The sequence below is a fragment of the Alligator sinensis genome, unplaced genomic scaffold (assembly GCF_000455745.1).
Source record: "Alligator sinensis unplaced genomic scaffold, ASM45574v1 scaffold366_1, whole genome shotgun sequence".
Classification (NCBI taxonomy): Eukaryota; Metazoa; Chordata; order Crocodylia; family Alligatoridae; genus Alligator; species Alligator sinensis.
In genome coordinates, this window is record NW_005841851.1 from 2,201,176 (window position 1) to 2,222,012 (window position 20,837).

General features: G+C 40.4%; 1 protein-coding gene across 5 annotated transcripts in view; it reads right to left on the reverse strand.

Moving 5' to 3' along the window:
- The window catches only part of NADK (NAD kinase), a 40,969-nt gene that overhangs the window by 6,672 nt on the left and 13,460 nt on the right, over positions 1 to 20,837 (reverse strand). For 3 of the 5 annotated variants that reach the window (XM_025211588.1, XM_006016189.2, XM_025211568.1), the window contains exons 3-10: positions 16,957 to 17,040; positions 7,622 to 7,751; positions 6,932 to 7,040; positions 6,596 to 6,681; positions 5,775 to 5,877; positions 4,500 to 4,651; positions 3,833 to 3,932; positions 1,751 to 1,908 (exon numbers count right to left, since the gene is read on the reverse strand). In XM_025211588.1, the coding sequence (XP_025067373.1) occupies positions 1,751 to 1,908; positions 3,833 to 3,932; positions 4,500 to 4,651; positions 5,775 to 5,877; positions 6,596 to 6,681; positions 6,932 to 7,040; positions 7,622 to 7,751; positions 16,957 to 17,040 (922 nt within the window). Of the gene's footprint in view, positions 1 to 1,750; positions 1,909 to 3,832; positions 3,933 to 4,499; positions 4,652 to 5,774; positions 5,878 to 6,595; positions 6,682 to 6,931; positions 7,041 to 7,621; positions 7,752 to 10,873; positions 11,636 to 16,956; positions 17,041 to 20,837 lie in introns of those variants that run through there. The other 2 variants (XM_025211584.1, XM_006016191.3) reach the window with 2 other exon arrangements.

Sequence of the window (20,837 nt, forward strand, 5' to 3'; positions counted from 1 at the left end):
GCAGCCCCACATGGCTTAATGGATGGGAGGAGGGAATGAGAGAATTGGCTGGAAGAGCTCAGGGCAAGGATGCCTGCTCCTTGAAAAAGGGGATGAGGAGGTGATGTATATATGTGTCTTGCCTCCTGCAGGACTGGGAGGCAAGGAGCCCTCACTTCTGCCCCTTGCTAACAAATGACAGCACGACGGAAAAAAAAAAGGTAGACCACCACCTATACACGGGCATTCATGGCTTCATGGAGTATTTAACAGTATCTGACCATGGCCAAATAAATGGTCAACTGACTGTATTTGTTTAGCCAACTGACCACTTGCCAACTTTACCATACACATAATTTATGGTAGGAGTCGTCGAGATGATTGACTTCCGCCATACTGCCAACTGTATAGATAAACTGTAGCTTGATGAGGTGCCATGAATAAGCAAGCAATTCAAACGGTAAAAAAATCCTTTTTAAACTTCTCATACCCTTACAAAACATCAAGATTTCTCCATTATATAGACTAGCACACTAAAAGAGTTGTGCAAAATATTAAAACACAAAACTAGTGAAATAAATTGATCTGTGGCCAAAATCTATTAAAAGAAAATTCACTCTGAGCACAGACTGGAAAAGACACGTTTTGGGGGCTTTTTTTTTTTTTGCAAAACTATATGCAATTAAGATGATCATCCTTCTAAATAAGTATATCTGCTTACATCTGCTAGTCTGGAAAATTCCCATTCCTGACAGTTCTACATCAATGATTCTTAACCATGGTATCGGGGCACCCTGAGGTGACTTGAGATCTTTTAAAAGGGTGCTATGAGACGCAAGGAAGATAAGCAGATATGAACAGGTAAGTGCAGGCTCAGGCGCTTCTCTGCCTGGCAGGTGGCCTGCTTCCACTGCCCAACACTTCTGCAAGGAGCTAAGCACTGTAATAAATAAATTAGTTTTTGAATTGGGGTGCTGCTTAATTCACAAAAGTTATAGAGTGCTGCCATGAATCAATATGCTTGAGAACCATTATTCTACATATGGGCACGGTGCCTAATAATAAACAAACTTTATGTCCTTTGCTTTGGTCAGTCTTATAATATTTATCTTCTTATTGGGCACACCTACAGATGCAATTAATTCACAGCAATAACCCCGGCACATACTACACCGGAATTTATTGCTCCTGGGCTCTGCGTTTGAACATGCACCCAGGACCACAGTATGTCGAGCTGGGTTGGAGCAGCCCCAGCTAGCAGAGGGTCCACGGGGTCAACCTGCCAGTCTAAGGCTGCCCTGATCCAGCTCAATGTGCTGCAGCAGGGCTGGATGGGCACAAGGGTGCTCCAGTGTGGGGCTAGCCAGGAGGCAGCCTGCACACTCTTGTGCCCCAGTCAGCCCTGTCAGCGTCTACACGTGCACTGCTATGCACTAAAAAACTCTGCCACAGGTTAGTATTTGTATTTACAAGTACTAACCTTTGGCAGAGATTATTAGTTTACTGTGGCCTAATAGGGCTACATGTGTGGATGCCGAGATGATTACTGTGGAGCTAATTAGGCAGCTCCATAGTAAACGTCTTGTGTAGATGCACCCATTTTGTACCTGTAGTGGTGTGTGAGGTTTCAAGCAGCCATTCTGAGGAAACCTTGGGTAAATGGCTGTCTGCAAATGCAGGGGTCTGGATTTAGGGACGAGAAAGGGCTTCCTGGGCCAATGTTCTTATCTCCGATAATTTACGTCTTTGAACAAAGAGAACAAAAGCTAACCTTGAGCTCCACTCCTGCAGGGACAACAATGGGTCTGAAGGACAATGAGTGAGGACAGATTGGGGTGATCATGATTGCAGGAACATTTGGATGAATCATTGAAGCTCCAGCTGCAGCAGCATAAGCAGTGCTACCAGTCGGTGTGGAAACGATAACGCCTGCGAATGGAACACAAGTTTTACTTACACATGCTCAGCTGAAGGTAATTCTTTAAAGCAGTGGTTTTCAACCTTTTTTCATTTGCGGACCCCTTTGGAAGTTTTGAATGGAGGTGCCAACCCCTCCAAATTGTAGGTGTGGGTATTCACATTTTTGATCAATCAGTCATCTTTTGCAAACCCCTTAGATGTAGTCTATAGCCCCCCAGGAGTCTGGAGACCACAGGCTGAAAACAACTGCTTTAAAGTAAGGCTAGGTAACAGGAAGTTGCACTTCCTTTATTTAAAGCTACTAAAAAAACATTTGACCTTATCCCAAGTTGGATTTCTCCACCATGAGTCAGCTGAGGCTTGATTTCAGCTATAAGCTTTTAAAATATTAAAGAGACTGAGTTAAATGAAATTGGGAAGTCTACAGGATGAACTCAGACTTCCAAGGAAAGGAGTGATCCAGATACATGAATGGGGACCAGAAACTTCCAATTCAAGCATTGACAGACTCCTTCTCTTGCCTCAATTTGCGCATCTGTACACCGCACATACACACATACCTACGAGGGTAGGAAGATTCATATCTGTTAAGAGCTTTAAGGATGAAGTGTCAATATTTAATATTAGAGATACACTGATACATTGGTCCATATCGGATCAGCACTGATAAAAGGAAAACTGACATTGGCAAATCAGGTTTTTTAGCTGGTGTGGCCGATAATGTCGCTGATAAATGCTGTGTGCATGTGCACAGCCACAGCACGCACATGGCCAGGAATGCAGCCCAACAGCTTGGAGAGCAAGGGCTTCCTGTGCTTTGGAGAGTAGTGTCCAGCCGGTAAGTCGGGAGGGGGGGGGTGTGCGCGGGCAGATCGAGGCCCCCCACAGTGAGGCAGGGAACGGGGCTGGGTGGGGCAGGAGAGAGCCATAAGCAACTCATCCAGGGGTTGGGGGGGTGCAGCTCCTGTCATTGCATGCACCCCAGGAGAGGCACTGGTGAGGGCAGGTTCCCTGCTGCATGCTCAGGGCCGGGGGCAGTTCTGGACTCCTTCTGGCAGGGCCTGAACCAGGGCTGCGCTTGGGGCAGGCAACAGTGGTGCTAGGAGAGCGGGCTATAGGGTGGACTACAGCCACCCCAAAATTTGCCATAGCCCACCCTCCCAGCGCCACCACCTGCCATGAGTGTAGTCCTGGTCCAGTCCTAACTGGAAAGAGCCTGGTACCACACCCCACCCCAAGCGCACAGCCTCACCCTAGCCTCATGCACAGATCCAGGGGATGCATGCCCCCCCATGCCTCCCCGGGATGTGTGCAGTAGCAGGAACCACCCCCCATGCAAAAGCTGCTCACGGCTCTGTCCCACACCCTGCCCCAGCCCCACTCCCTCTCTCACCGTGGGGACCTCGATCTGCTTCCCCTTCACACCCCTTCCTCCCCACCCCAACAGACTTACCAGCCAGACACTGCTCTCCAAGGTGCTGGGCTGCATATTGGCAATTGGATCAGTCGATATGGCTAGTTAATAATCAACCATTGGTATTGATCAAAAAAATCTTTATTGCTGCACCCCTACTTGCTAGGCACCCAAGTACCATCTTCTAACTTCTTCCTTTTGTCCCCAGTTCTCCTATACAAACAAGTTGCCATATGACACCTCCACATAATGTGTTCTGTAAGCTTTTTTTTTTTTTTTTTTTTTTTTACTGATGTCAGTGCTGCTTTGTGGACTGTGCCAGTTGCCTAAACTCTCACTTCTTCTGCACACCCAGTTTTCAATAGCCCAGGAGCTGAAACCCAAGCTTTTATTTCCATCTCACAAAAACAGTGAGATGGAAAAAGTAAAAAAAGTAGAGGCAAGCTAAGTAGAAGTTAGTTTCCTTTTAGTATTTAGATAGGGACTGGTTAAGCTTTTTATCAAGAGACATTAACTTACCATCTCCTTGCACTGTGGTTATAAGGTGCCCATCCAGATAAACATCTACATTGGAAAGGTAGGAGGAAGGACCACGATCGACAACAACTTCATTTAGGACCTGGCATGACACCAAACCAGTTAATTATTCTTTTTTGCTTGACAAGATAGTAATTGACAAGGGACAAGTAACATATGTTTTTGAAAGTTTCACCCCAATCTTCACCAGCCTATCTTGGTCTTTGAGTTGCTATATAATCCTGTCTTAGTGATCACTAGTAGAAATAGTTACTTGGTGCTAGGGATAAAAATATATTTTCCAAAAGCAAGTTGCTGATGGCGCTAATAGGATTCTCCCTTTGGTTATATCCACCAGTGAGGCATTCAATTGTAAAGGCCATTGTAATCAATTTACTGGTTTCAAAATACAAGAAAACTTCTGGTGCAGAGCAATATATAAACAAAGTATTACGATTATAGCATATGCAGCATTATAGCAAATGCTACGTTATACAATACACCCTTTACTGCCTATTTAGGAAATTACCTGGAAGCAATATAGAAAGTGTCATAATACTGGGTTAACAGAATATGATGAAAAAGAAAAAACTAGAGAAACTTGAGTGTAGGATGAATTATTTCTTAGTTCTTTTGCCTGTTTTCCATTTTACACTCTTCTGGCTCTGACCTGATATTGCATGATTTGCTTGACCACTTCTTTCTCTAGACTTGTAGGTACCATTCCATTTTCTTCTATACCATTTTGTATCACTTTCTTCTCTCTGTGCTCCTTTACTACTCTCACTTTCAGCCTGCTCCGCAAAACAAGTGCTGCATTGCCTGCAATCCAAAAGGAAGGAAAGGATGAAACCCACACACGCACGCACACTAGAGTGTACCTACTATATTATAAGCAACTTTACTATTTTCACAATAAGTTACTAACAAACTGCTATGAAATGCTCTTCTCCACTTTTCACTTGCTCATAATGTTTTCCTTAGGTTTTTTACAACAGAATGTTGTGGGCTTAACTTCACCTCAAAACTGAAGTTGGGTGGGAATGAAAGAGATAACTTTAAATAATGCAAACATATAAACCAACTATCCCTTTGAAAGTTCAATGAGACTCTTAAAGCTTTATGTGCAAATGGCCTATAACTGCTGAAGTCAGAAGCTAGACAGTTGGTTTGTTCGATAATCCTCACTGATACTTAAACTTGGCATAAAGAAACCAGTTCATCTTTATAAATTCACAAACATATCAATTTAGCAACATGAGACTTACATTAATGCTTTTTAATTACTTAATTATACAACCAGAATAGCTTTATACCAAGGTGACAAGTTATAGCATTTTTTTTCCTTCTCTCTCAAAAAGACTTTAAATACCAAGAACTAGTTTAAATGCACATTCAGGTTAGAAAATCAAGCACTCAAGAGTCAAGGTTTCCTATTCAGTGAGAACTTACACAGCACGTAATTTTTCTGATTCTCCATGTCAACTGTTTATGAAAATGCCAAAAACATATGTAAACTATGCATTAACTCAGAGAGAAAAAAAAAAAAAAAAAGAAAAGAAAACCTGGAACATTTAAAAGTTTCCTGATCACTGTAGGTCCAATTTCCTACCACTTTAATGTGATAATGTTCACAGGAACAGAGAAGTTAGGTCATTAAGATCTTCCAGTACCATCACTCCTAGATTGTTACTGTGTGTGTGGGTTGATGAGTACACCCACATGATTTCCCTGATCTTTCCTTACATGCTACAAGCACAAGGCCATCCCAACTTTACGAAACAATGTAAAAAATGATACTGCAATAATCACTACAGTATCAAATGACTGATTTTAGACAGTTCAGTTGTTAAAGGAAACCCTAACAAAACAGGGAGAGAACAAGCCTTTTAAAAGTTGCAAAGATAATTTTCTATTTTTCTTACAGTGGAAAAAAAATTCTTACCTTCTATAACCTGAGTAACTTGGGACTGAAAGTTCTCAAAGTTAAATGGAGTAAGAAATCCAAGAGATCCAAGATGAAAAGCCATAACTGGAGGTACGCTACCCTGTCAAAAGGAATAATTTAAAAGTTGTTCAGTGTTACACAACTAAAGCGTGTGTTATCCCTATTCTTTTTATGTTTAAGTAGTACCATAACAACTTGTCTGCAAATATCCTAAATGTGCTTGACCTCAATTATGTGCAAAAATAAAAACAAAGATGGAACTGGCAACACAGGGATGCTCAACACTGTCCTGCAGGCCAGATCAGGTCCCTGGTGCTATGTACTCTGGCCCATGGGGCTTCTCACAGATGTTGTGGGGAGCCCTCAGGCTGCAGGGTATGCTCCTGCATGCTAGAGGCGGGGTGTACAAGGCAGCAGAGTGCCCGAGCTGGGCAGGGACAGCACTGAGCCCTGAACTGCTGGGACTGGGCTTTCGGACCCCATGCTGCCCCACACATCAGAATTAGGCCTCAGGGTCCTGTGCAGCCCCAACCTGGCCAGGACTGGGCTCTGACCAGCTGAAGGCAATGTGAGGACTTAGGTCCTGATCCCAGTGCACAGAGGCCAAACTGGCTCATTGTCTGGTGCGGGGCCAAAAACTTGAGCACTACTAACCTAAAGAGCTCTTATAGTAGAGGAACAGAGAAAGGTGGCTAGCCAGAAAAGTCTGAACAAGTAAGGAGAAAGCTTGCAAAAATCTTCGAGACTGACTCCTGCACAAAAGTTCTGATTGGGAAGAGCGCCTCAAATAATAAAGATTTATTTTCTATAGAACTAACCTGGAAAAGTGAAGAAGCATAAAGTAAGGTCCCATCTCCTCCCAGGCATATGATGAAGTCTATCTGATTGGAGATATCATCATAATCTAGAGGATAACATTAAAAAGGTTAATTTACATAACTTAAAGATTTCAATTTACACATGTAAATTTGGTGCAGCACACTAATGTTAATTTAGAAGTGGAAATAATGAACAGACCATCAAAACAACATCTGCTTGAGTTTATCAAGAATAGATTTCAGAGAAACTTGATTCATCTGAACAAATCACTAGGGAAACCAGAAGATGAAAAGGCAATATATCAGACCTCCAGTTTTAAAGAAACATTACTCTACCTTCGCTGAAAGTGCAAAATTTTTTCTTCACTGGTCCAAAATTTTCATCATGAGCTATGGCTGGGTCTTCTAACACTTTCTTTTCTACATAAACTATCATGTTGTTCTCCTAGAAGAAGCAAAAACATTTACTAATAAATCTTTTAACAATATAACACCACATCTGATACTTCCACCAGTATTTGATACTGGTTTAAAATGTTGTGATTTTCACAAGTGCTTTTTAGCTTCTATATGTATTGTTAAAACCTACAGCAATTATTACTATATTTTATTATTGAAACTGTCAGACAAAGGTCACATAATAAAAATTAACTAGCCTTTGGAATCTTAACTATGCACCTGTGACATAACCATACTTCCAAATTAGCTAATTATTTTCTCAGTTTAATGGAATAAATATTTATCCTCGTTCTGTATTAAAACTGCAGAATAAGATCCTTCATATAATATGCAATGAGAAGGGTAGTTTTCTTTAAAGGGAAACTAAGCTGAGCTTGTTTAGCAGGAAAAAAAAGACTGGTTCCACGTTGAGTTTTGCAATCAATTATGTCTATTGTTCTCTGTACATTTGGACTCATTCGGCATATATGATTCTAACTCCATTTATAATAAAGCTAGAACAGCAAGTAAGAACATTTCATTTAAATGTAAGTACCAAAAGCTCTGATCTCTCCCAAGTGGTATTACCTCAGTAAGATACACGCACAGTTCTTTAAAGGGCTGTAGCAGACTAGCATCACGAATCTTTTTGATAACAAGGACACTCTTGGGAGGTTTGTTCCATGTCAACCGCTGGCTTGCTGGATCCTGAATGTGCCTATGGAGAAGAATCCAAAGAATAAAAGCTTTACCTGAAAAGGTGGACTGTGTTAAAAATCCCCTGACCACATTTTGTCATTAAAAAATAGAAAGCAAGTAAAATATTAAAAATATTAACATAAACAGCTAAATATTCATATTGCCTAAAATGCAGAGCTTTTCCAACTTTCAGCAAATATCTTGCTGAATTTTGCAGTGGGACTATTCTGGTTCAGTCTGTATGGAAATGTAGAATGCTTTTAAAAAAAAAAAAAAATTAGAGATCCAGGATACAGTTCAAGTTAGTTTACAGGATTATTAATAATACGTATACACACAATTTTTTTGAGTCAAACAGTGCTCTTCTATACAGGGTTCTGACTAGATGGGTATTCTAAAACAAAAATGGTTTACTTCCGAGTATACAAAAGCTTCCCCATTGGGTTGATAAACTCACGTTATATTGATGAAGGTGTCCATTCCTGCAGCTGCAAACACGCTAGTCATGTTCATGACCAGGGGCTCTAATTCTGCCAAAAGCATTGCAACAGCCACTAAAACACTTCAACTACCACACCACTGCCTTAACACTGGTAGCAGTGGTCCTCCCCTCACCCTTTCATGGAGGATGACTCTGTTTGGTCTGCTTCCTTAATGGCATGAAACATCCAATTAGAGAACTTGAAAAAGCAGCAGCATGAAAAATATATTTTTTTCTTCAACACCAATATAAATTAAACATTTATCTTGAGTCTACGTTGGTGTAAGAAAGGGGAGAAACAGTTTTATCTCAATTAATTCTTTTAAACGTACATTTCTCCTAGTAAGTTCATGGAATCAGACCTAGTTTCAGCCAGAACCTGTTTTCTGGCTAAATTAAGGCATTCTGTGGGTGCAGGATCTCTCAACTGCAGTTTTTCTTCAGACAAATATAGCTAACTTACTTTCTGCCTCTCATTACTGTTGTTTGGAGTATTACTTAAACATCAGTACGATTCTTAATATGAAATCATATTAAAATCAAAAGCGTCATACATGATGCAAACAAGGTTCCTTGGGTGAATTTGATATCTTTTATTAGACCAACCCAAATAGTTGAAGAATAGTTATTTAGCAAGCTTTCGGGTTCAAAAACCCTACGTCAGGCTAAGGAAGTTTCAGCAGTTGGTGTGTGCGTTTCCTGGATGGTGTGTGCTTTTCCGTCCAGGAAGAGCACACACCAACTGCTGAAACTTCCTTAGCCTGACGTAGGGTTTTTGAACCCGAAAGCTTGCTAAATAACTATTCTTCAACTATTTGGGTTGGTCTAATAAAAGATATCAAATTCACCCAAGGAACCTTGTCTGCCTATGTCCTTAGACCAACACCGCTACAACCTAAACCCCTGCATACATTATGCAAGGAATTTTAATGTTTTTTTGACTCTGGTCTGGAAAGCTCCCAATGTAAACATTTCCTATTTCCTCTTCTGTGATACTGCAATGGTGCTAACGATAGTTAACATACCTAAATAGCTTACTGAGAAATAAAAGCTACCAAACTCATTGTATTCTTTGATAAAAGTAAAATCAAGGCGAAGTTAAGACTTCAGGCACATCTTGGCAGATAAGTACACGTTCCCCCTTTTGGTACACAGTAACAACAACCTCAACATTAAAAAATGGAAAGGACATACTAACAGGCTTGACTGTGCCAACACAGAAAAGAGGAAAAAACATACCAATTTATTTATCCTTACGGGGCTCTTTTTGAACCCAGATAAAACAAAAGAGCCACCCACCCTCCTACCCACTACTTTACTTCCCACATCTGTAAAAGAGCACCTAAATAAAAGTACATCAATACCTGGTGAAATCGGAGTTTTGTCACACTGGCAAAAATAGATTTTTTATTATTATTTTATTTTCAGGTTATTGAATTCTCTTCAAATTCCATACAAATTATGAATTATAAGCTCATATTGCTTGCTATGAATTTTTAAGGGCAAAACAAAACAAAAAAAATCAATGTAATAATGGAACCTCAGCTGCAACCATATCTATGAAGCAACACTTATTGTTCTATAATCCGTCTTGCCAATTTGAAAACATGCAACTGCTTCTTTGCTTTACTTAATTGCTTAAATGACAAACTTTCAAAGCTAAGCAAACAATTTCTTACTTGTAATTAGTGGTTTATAAGCATCTCATTTTTTCCCCATGTGCTGCTGGTATAATCCATGTAGAAAAGAGGATTACTGCAAATGCTGAACAAGCCAAATTCACAAACAGATTTAGAATAGCCTTCTATTGGCAGTTTAACAGTTAAGAAAAAGCAGGGATATTTTACTGTCACTGGCTGCTCCAACCTGCAGAGTGGCAATTCCTTGAATTGTAAGAAAGCTGAAGAGATCAGCTCGCTATAGAAGTAGAGCTGCTTGTATATATATTGCATGTACAAATATAGCGCTAACTAAAGACTATAGAGTAATACAGAAGCCCCAAATGCAGTCATTGAAACAAGACAATACTGTATATTTTCTTATACACAATGACAGAATTTCAAGGGGAAACACAGGGATTGGATTTCAGCTACATCCATGCCCATCTAAGACCCTAAGTTTCTTTTCTTTTTAATACTGCATTTAATGGTGAGCCTCAGAGATCACCACGCAGTAGGACTAACATGCACTTGGAAACCCTCTCTGGTATCCTAATCAAACTATTAACTGTAGTAGAATGAACCCCCCCAAAAATGCTGCTTTGAAGATCTACATATGAAAAAGGAACTATACAAGACAGAAAGTTACAGGTAGTGAGCCCGAGATTAATATTTTATTGCTGCAAAAACAAGTGCCAAGGAAAATGGATTCAAATTTCACAAGCCAATTTCAATATTAACGACCCCTAAATAAATTGCAGAAGAAAAACAATACATGAGATTGCAGAAGTTTTACATGTATACCCCTGTATCTAAAACAAAAAGCATGAGAAGGAATTAAAAGGTTTCAACTAATCATGGTAACTCCCTGCCAACTTTAGGAACTAAAGGTTGCATCAACACTGTTTCACCTAGTAATCTGAGAACACATCCAAACCAATACAGACTTTATTCAAACCCCGCCTTCCTGCAAACAACTTGCGTTTATTATGCTGTACTTACCACTTCCCCGTAGTTCTATTTAAGTAGAGATTATTCATAACATGCTCAAAGATCTTCATGATTTACTTCAAAAAAAGTCAGGCAAGGTAAAAAAAAAAAAAAAAAAAAGAGCTCTGGAAAAGTCTTAGACCTAATCACTTTTTATTTTATCATTAGTTTTGTCCAAGATTACTATTTAATTTGATGTTTCAAATAATCCTAATAAATGGTGTGGGGGGTGGTTTCAGTTTCAAAGAAAAATCCCTTTAAAAAGAGTGTTAAAAATCTTCAATAGGCTCTTAATGTTTCAAAAAGCCAAACTCCCTTTCAAAAAAAAGTTTAACTAAGCCTAAAGCTAACACAATAATATATTCAAACCACTGGCTTGTCATTAAAAATTAATTCCATTCATCTGGATCATTCCACATTATTTTGGAAGGCTTGCTTATAAAAGACAGTCACCAACACTAGCATTACAGAAGACACTCAGATTTTACACTAACATACAAACTGTTGCCACCACACTCTAGTCCAGGATTTTCCATTATAGTCCACTTGTTAAAAATATTCTCAGTAACCAGGAAAAATCAGATGACATTTTAGAAGCCCACAGACATAAGAAAGAGAACTCTTAAAAGCTGAAACTATCATCGGCAGTTTAGATTCTTAATAGCCTTCTACTCCAATGACCTGCGAATGTCCTCATCTCTCCAACTAATTTAAACACTGCGTTAACTGTCTTTTTCTTGGCAACCACGGTGCTCTTAGTACTGCTGACAGCCTCTGTACCGGACTAATCTTGACACACTATCATTATATTGTACAGCGTTGGCTCAGCCCATGGGGAGGAGTGTATTTGCCACGGTCAGGTGGTGAAATGAATGACGTAAATAAAATCTTCAAACAAATTAGAGTCATCTTAGCCACAGGCTCTAGTGTTGACATAAGACTTGAGGAAGTTAGTCTTTTTGCCCATCAAAGGTCCCTCCACACTTTCACTGGAAAAGTCAAAATATCACTACCACGCCAAGTTGGGAAAAAGTAATCCTTATGATCATCTAAAATTCCAGACTGCTTCACTTCATAATGATTACTCTGATTTTCAATTCAAAGAAAAGGTAAACATCCTTTTAAAACAAGCCGATTAGTCCATATTTGTATTTGCCTACCTCCCCTGACACCAACTCTGTTTACCAGGTTAGGAATGAATTCAGTGCTTTAGTTCTGTGTTATCCATCTCATGTCTACCAACAGACAGACAGCAAGTGCAGAACCCAAGTAACCCCTTGTTTCAATACCAACTTTACCACCAAGGTATTCTGTAAAGAGGACTGCCCGGTTGATCTTCATTTTACCCAGAGTGTGCCACAGGATGCTAGAACACATGGCTTCAAAACTTCAGAGAAGGTGGGGAGAAAGTAGTGGGTTTGGAAGCGTGGGGGGAAGGACGGGTAGGAGGGAGCAGGGGGTTGGCAGGATTACATATTTTGGTTAGGTTAGTTGTAAAATATATAATTCTGCCATTCTACATGGGTATCCGCTGATTTTTGTTAACCTGCCTTTTAAAATACCAGTGGGTGCGATCTAGGGAATGATTCACTCTTCTTTGAGCCTAATAAACTGGCTTCAGGACGTAACAAACAGCCCAGGCCTGCTGGCTACATTGCTTGCTCAGTTAGTGGAAAAAGCACTGCTTGATAAAACATATTGGCAGTGCTCTCGAACATTTTCCTGTAGTTTCTATGTGCACTCTTATTAAGCTTTGAAAAATTCACTCTTCTTGTGGGAAGCAATAAGATTAAAGGAATAATCTCCCCAAAATGCTCCAAACTGTAAAACAATAATTGTTTTACTGAATATGCAATTGTTCTCTGTAACTGCTCATTTCTCTTTTCAGCAGTAGGAGAATGACATTAACAGTGCCTTAAACATATTCACTGAAGTTTTAGAACTAAATATACGGTGCCTATACACGTGCTGCAGGGTTTGGTTTTGTTTTGGGGGGGGGGGGGGGGGGGGGGAAACACGACAATTTAATTGGTGTGGCTCTTGGGAGCTGCTCTAATTAAAATGCCCACAGTGTCTTGTGTATTCAGCATCCTGCCTTTCAAAATGGTGGCAGGGGCACTTTAACTAAACCTTGAATGTAAAACACTCCCACCGCAACTTTGAAACACAGGACACTGAATACAGGAGGCATTGCAGCATGCTGGAGTGTTTTAATCACGCTCCAGAAGACTCTATTTATCAAATCTGGGCCAACATGTTCTAGGCAGAAACCACTGGAGCACAGGCACAGGCAACCATAGTGCCAAATGCACCATTTTATAAGTCTAGATTTTGCCACACAAAACCTGCAACATAGGCGATACCTTGACAGTCTCCCTCTGAATTAATCCAATATAGATCAACAGAAATATGTGATTTGAACTTTAATCTAACAAAAGGGCATGGTTCAAAAAACATCCTGCCATACAGCACTAATCATTTTACCCATTCCTCCTGGTTACTATAAATCTGTTAATAGAATCTAACATAATTTATTTTGAGAAATGTGCTGTAAAGATCTTTTAGAATAGAGCCTGCATGCATCCATTTCCTTTACAATGTAAAAACAGGTTGAGCATATTTGAACTAAATGAGATGTTGAATCAGTTAGGTTCATGACCAACAGCCACTTTGACAGCTAGCTGAAGGCCCACACTAAGAGAACAGTGCATTTAGTTGCTTCCTCCTCCAGACACCACATCTGGCAGAACCAAGATAAGACCAGGTTTCACTGTTCTAGAAAAATGCCAGAATCTGGTGATATGACCCCATAAAGCAATGCAACATGTCTCATTATTGCTTTGGACCTACTACACACTTCACACTCTAAAAGTAACAAACCCCTATATTCGTTATTGTTCCATGATAAACTTTTGAGGGCAAGTAACTTATAAAAGAGATTAAAGCAACCTGACAACAACAAAGGAAACGAAGCACGCAGTAAACAACAACAAAAAATGCAAAGAAGTGGGACATTGAAAGGTGACACCAATCTGCAACTTGGGGGGTGGGATGGGGAGAAAGCACAAGAGCGTACTATCTACAGGAACTATTCTGTCCCTTGTATGCACTACAACTAACAATAAGTTTAGTCGGTATTAGCAGGAAATCTCCCTTTTGCAAATTAGACTATAGAGAAAGGGGAGCATCTATACAAGGGGCCAGAAGAGAGGAACCAGATCTTTAAAAGAGACAAACAAAAAAACCCCACCTATGCAGAATTTGGGTGCTTAAAACCAGAGCTGCAATCCTGAAAACCCTTGCTCAGCTGTTGTCTAGCTCAGGAGACGTCAAAAACTCTAACCTTAAGCACCTCCTTGTTTGACTTCAAAGTTCCCCAAGTGCATGGGGTACATAGAACTGCCAAAGTCTTGCCAAAGCTGAGCAGCTCACCAAGCTCATGCTTAAGCTCACTCAGGCTCCAGAAAGCAGATAAGCCTTCACCTAAGCACCATAAGAGAAACTCAATCCAGCAGGTGTTCTCAGACTATGCCTAATATACTGCAGAATCAGGGACCACATAAAACAGTTATGGCACTTTCAGAGCTTGCTGGTGATACCCAATTTGCATAATAGCCTGGGGTAAACACTTGCCCAGAAAGGGAAGAGGGAGGTATGGCTGAATCCCTCTTCTTACCTGAGGGCAGAGCCATCCCTAGGGGTGTGTGAGGCCCGGGGCACATCAGCCTGTGTGCGTGTGGGAAGGGGGAGTGGAGTGGCAACCACCGGCAGAAGCCAATGGTGGGGGGGAGGAGGGGGTGGCAACTGCCCACAGAAGCTGCTGGCAGTGTGGCCTGTATGACACTGTCCATGGGGCCCGGGGCAGTCAGTCACCCTGATTTGTCCCCCTGCCTGAGGGGATCCAAACCCACAGTCCCACCTCCCATGAGTGGCCTGGAGGCTATTTTGGGTGGGGGCACTGCCAAACAAGAGGGAACAGAACTTGGATCCACCCCTTCCTGAGCAAGTACTTGAGGGTGAGACTTCTATAAAAGGGATGCAACACCACCAGTTATGTTAAGGAACAGGAGCAAACTTTGCTCAGTTGTCTGAAAGAAGTGGCATAAACTCCTACTTTCAGCAGAGGACTCGGGGCTGTGCAAAATTTCACCATCTGTTCCATTTCGACCAATTCTGAGGTCTAAACAGCAAAATCGAAACAAAACAAAGGCCGTCAAAATTACCTTGAAACAAAACGAGGCTGGCTGAAACATTTCAACTTTCGAAATGTTTCAACCATCCCCCGCACTAGATCGCACTGGGTGCGGGAGGCAGCCCAGCTTGGTGCTATCTAGCACAGGGGATGGGGAAGCAGCCCCAGGGTGATCTAGTGCTGGGGGATGGGAATTCAGCCCAGCTGCTCTGACTCCCCATCCCCAGCAAAACTCAAAACAGCATTGAAACAGCCTTTCTATTTTGATGGAACAGAACGGAACAGCTGTTTTGACTCTAAATGAAATTAGAGACGAACCACTGTTCTGTCAAACCGTCAAAACTCAAGGCGAAATGGAACAGTGCCATTTTGCACAGCCCTACTGTGGACCTCCAGTAGAGGTGCCTCCCTTCAGCCTTAAATGCAGTATCCTGGGGTCAGAATTTATGGCATGCTCTTGTCCTCACCAGTCCCTATCACCTAGCTCTAGACAGATGAAGGCAGCTTCACAACCAGCCTACTGGCCATATCCCCTTCTCATCCTGAAATGCCTATCTTTCCCCATACACTGTATAGGACATCTCAGTTCCTCCCTGAGGATTCACATTCTTGTGGCTGCCTAAAGTTCAACACTAGTGCCCAGTGTTTATACACGCAAGTTGATTATCAGACCCAGCCTTGTATCCCCAAGATACTGGCTACTACCAGCAAGCAGAAGGAAGAATACAATGTCCCTAGCTAGAAATGCAAGATTATTTGACAACTGCTGTTAAATTAAGAAAAAAAAAGTTAATTTTTGTTCATTTGTAAATTAGATTATGCATACCATTTCCTTTGTTTCAATCCAATATTTCCAACTGTTTGAAAGAATGCAGTGCATTCCTGAAACTTCATCTAAGGTGATGTATTATGGCAACCCTTACTGACCCTGTTCATTAAGACTAGTTAACCATGCTGAGCTACACAAATAAGACACGTGAGAGAATGTAGAGATATCTTTAGGCAGACAAGATCCTTTACATTTATAAAAAGAAATATTAATTGTATCCTATTATCTTTTTGGAGAAGCAAAAGAAGAGGGGGTGGGGGAAAGCAATGACTTTCTTAGCTTTTATTTATGCTTATTGAATACAACAGTAAGTTAATACATGCATATTGTGTTTTTATTTTTGAGACTGCAGTTCAAGAAACACCATCTGTCTTCATAAGATGATTTTTCAGAGCTTGTGTGCTGTAAATGCTGCACTAATTTTTGGCTGCATCAGACCCTATCCAGGCATTTAATTAAGTTGGGGGGGCAGGGGAGTCAAACATATAGCACACATAGCTGCTCTATCCAGCCTGCCATTAGCCACCAAAGGTTGGGGGACATGGTAGGGAAGTGGCCTGTCACAGAATTTAGGGTCATTGGGCCCTGTGGATATGGCGATCAGTGGCAGGAAGACAAGTAAGGCATGACAGCAGCTGGAGGACAACCAGAGCTCTTGGCTCACCACCACCGTTGTGGCTTCAGCTTTGGGGCTGCCAGTCCCACCACCACCCCATCCTGGAGCCGACGTGCTGGGGCTAGAACTGCCACTTCAGTACAGCACACACAACAGCAGCTCCGGCACATTAAATGCAGAAGGATCTGGAGCTGCTGTTGCTGTCACTGCCACATGCCCCAGGTCAGAGCCAGAGTTGCCACTGTGTGCCCCTGAACGAATCTAGCCTGCAAGGAGCTCTACGGTCCAGATCCAACCCAGGGTGCAAGGTGAATATGACACCCCTGAATTAAGCATTAGAAACAAGCCTCTAAGCACTGTGTGTATATACTTGAAGGTGATTTCAACAAAGGTTATCAAGGAATGGTTTTGAATGCAGAATAACCACATTAGTGTGCGTTCGAACAAGAGGCACTTACATTATCGTTTTTGGGTTCTGCAGCATACAGGCCTTTGGTCCAAATGTAGTCACCGGGCATGGTCCATGTAAGGAGCGTGTCCTTCTGATAAAAAAAAAGAAAGGCACATAAAGGAAAACTGAGTGTAATTAGTTCCTACAGTCTCTATACCTGTGACTGCAGATCCCAGAAGCCAAGATGTGGTCCCTGCATCTAATGCTGTATTTGAGCACCACATGGTGTCTTTACTGATTATTGCAGTTGAAGTCTTTGGGCCAATTATTTAGCGCAATACATTGAAGATTCATTCACAGCATGTGAAAGTTTATAGGAATGCTACTATACTTACTAAATTCTAGAACTAAAGATTTCATTAAACTTACTCCAACTCAACCTCTATTCTCTAAAGGAATCCCCACATTTTCAATACGCCAGAGATGTTATGGTAACATTTCTTCTGTACAGTTTTGCCAGTCATGTCAAGCCTGATAAGCAAAACTTCTGTTTTCCAGTCCTTGTCCTCTCCTGAATTTATTTTGTAAAAGGGTAAGCAAGCACCCAGGGATACTAGGAAGAGATCAAACTCGCTTGATTGGGACCTAAGTAGAACTTAAATATAAAAAGTGAATGAATAAAAGCAACAATAACCTCCATGTTCGTTTTGAAATTTTGAAAAGGAAAACTGTTTAAAGAAAAAGAGAATTCAAAACGTATAATTCTTAAACAGCAAGTTTTAGCTCTTTTCAAAGCTACAGTAAAGAATCTGAATGACCAGACAGGTTTATCAACTATGCAACCATGTAATCATAAACTACTACTTATGCAACACCCCTGAAAAATAAGCACCCGGATTACTCTAGTTCACCTCCTGGATTAACTACAAGATTAGCATTTTTCAGGTAGCACAGAAAAGTTGCACTACAAAGTTAAGTCACTATTAAATGTGAGCCTTATGGCAAAATTTAATAAAAGCTTTTAAAGTACCTCACTTATAATATAGCTCAGCAAAAAAAGTCAGTAGTCTGTTATATAGCTCAATAGTTTCATGACCTTCAAACATTTTGCAAGTGAACAAGTATGCCTAACCAAATATTTAAAATACAAAGTGAAGAGCTGCCAAGACTTGCCATGCAGTATTTTAGAGCATATACATACCTTATTTTAACAATGTAAGTTCTGTAACCGATGAATTAACAAAACGTGCATATACGTGTGTGCATATGTGTACATTTGCTATATATCAGCGTTTCTCAACCTGTGGGTCGCAAAAATATATGAAAGGGTCATGAACAAACTTTGAAAAAGGATTGTCCTTTAAAAGAGAAAAATGTGGGAAACTCTGGCTTTTCCCTTGCAGGCTGGCAGAGTCCCAGTCAGTAGGGTGCTACTTGGGGGCATCTCTATGCCCCATACACCCAACCCCCCACCCCACACACTTGGGGGCAGGGGGCAGCGGGTCAGGACTGGCCACTGATGTTTACAAATGGGTCCTGGTACAAAGAAGGTTGAGAACCGCTGCTATATATAACTCTAGGATATAGCCTTTTATTTTCTCAGGCCATGTTCTTCCCAAGACTGCAGTAACTGGTTGTTTCTGTGGCTAGACAATGGTAGAGGACTAATTCCCAGGGGAATTCAGTCCCTACTATAGCACAGACATTGATGTCAGTTCAGTATACTTCTTTTCTAACTTTTTAAAAATGTTATGTCTTTACAGTAAATCTACAACAAAAGCAACAATTTCTAATTTGAGAATGAATAGACTGTGCAAAGTGATTAAATGCAGTGCACTGGGCCAGTGCACATAAAACATCACAACACATTTTCTTAATTGGCATGCATGTAATAAGATCAAAGAAGTGGTCAAAGGTCCACCTAACCCTAACAGCTCTACTAGTACAGATTAGTTTAAATGTTAAATAATTAAGGAAACCAACGAGGTAGAGTGTTTCCTGAGGATATTTTGGTTGTCAAGGTTCAGTCTCATTAACAAATCAGGAGTCATTCTGCTGCGTAATGTGGCAGTACATTCTGTTACCTTTGAGGAACAGGTCTAGATTATTAAGGACTGGCCAAAGGTAAATTACACCAAAATAAATTATTTTTATAAATCCAGGAGAAGTCCTTTTAAGCTACTCAAGTAATGTTTTACCTCCAGCACAGAGCAGAAATCCCAAATTACAACATTTGAGTTACCTATTGTTAAACTGTACAATTTGCTGAGGGGATCCATTTCCAAATGACCAGAAACACCTGTAAGGCTAGAAATTTTCTCCAAAAATTAATTCTGACTCAAAAATTGGAAAAAAAAATACCCATAATTTTTTTTTCAGCAAATAGATGCAATGCCAAAGAGTCCTTTTCAGACTATGAGACTCTTGGTTCCTATTGTAAAGCTGACTCAAAGCAGCATGAAGCTGCCAGAGGCCTCATGCAGAGACAGAGCTGTGGAAAAAATACTTTCTTTGTGAGTTCTGTTTAAAGCCATTGTTTGCCAACCACCATATATTACTTCACCCCTGAATTGTCTCATAATCCAAGATACTGATCTTCCGAACTTCAGAGTTGAGACACCAACTTGAAAATCCATGCAGAGCGATCCCAAAATACCACACCAAGTGAAACTCAGGCAAGTATTTCCAGCATAAATAAGAAGTGTTTCAGTTTTCCATTATATACATTAACTTTCTCACTATGAGAGTGGTTAAGTATTGGAGCCTATTATCCAGAGAAGTGGTGGAATCTCCATCACTGGAAGATTTCAATGCAGGGGGACCGATTTAAATCAAAGATTTAAAATTGGGCTTCTCTCTTGCTGATTTTTAACAACTTTCCCGCTGTATTTAAAAAACAAACAAAAAAGAAGGGTATTTTCATTGGTTGATATAGCAATTAAAACGTGTTGATTTACAGCTAAATAATGTTTTTTACAGTAGATTTAGTACATGTTTCCTAGGTATGCAAACAAGCTATATAGCTTAACATATGTGTACTGTTAAAAATCCTACATTTTAGTATGCTACAAAATGGTGAAATATATATTTCTTATTCACTAGATGATTAACTTTTTGCTCATGTTTGTATCAAGCTGCATATTAAGATGGTAACCTGAATTTAACTGAACAAAACCAGCACTACAAATTTATTAAACAAAACTTTAAAGTTTTTGGTACAGAAACTAAAAAAGTTTAAAACTTGGTGAACACTTACAACTAACTAATCTACTAATCTACTGTATTAATTGTTATAGTATTAGCAGTATGAACTGTAGTTAATGAATTAAACCAATTATTGCATGTCACCCTGGGGAACATCTTCTAAGCCTACAGGAAAGTAATTTGAGCTTAAGTTTCTACATGCCCAATTCTCTTTAAAATGAGAGTTATTTATTTATTTTTTTTTTTTACCTAGACCGTTTTGAAAAATTTTACCCCCTTTCAAGATTTTGGAATGCATAAAATCTCCTCCTCCTCCTCCTTTTTATTCATGGACTGGAAGAGAAAGATGAGCTTTCATGTTTTTTCAGCTCCCAATCAATTTCTTAGCTTTGAATGTACCAGTCCAAATGAAAATATTCTTTCTGCATCTGCAGAAGAGGCTGCTGGTGGTAAAAGCTGGTTCAGCACTTCAACAAACTCTGGTTCCAGGTGCTTTGCTAGTGACTTCCACCAATTTAGTGGTGTGACTTTCTTTTAAATGCCCTCAGCAAACAAATATTGCTTGAATGGTTCACTTCTAGCCCTGAAATTAATTATGGCTGGCATGGCTGATGGGTGTTTAGTAGATTCCCTCATCATAGCAGCATTTACCTCTTCAGCAGTTAGGTATTTATTAGGCCTGTGCAAAGCGGCTAGTATTTACTTCGGATTTGGCTGTTTCGGGGGGGTGGTGATTCGATTTGG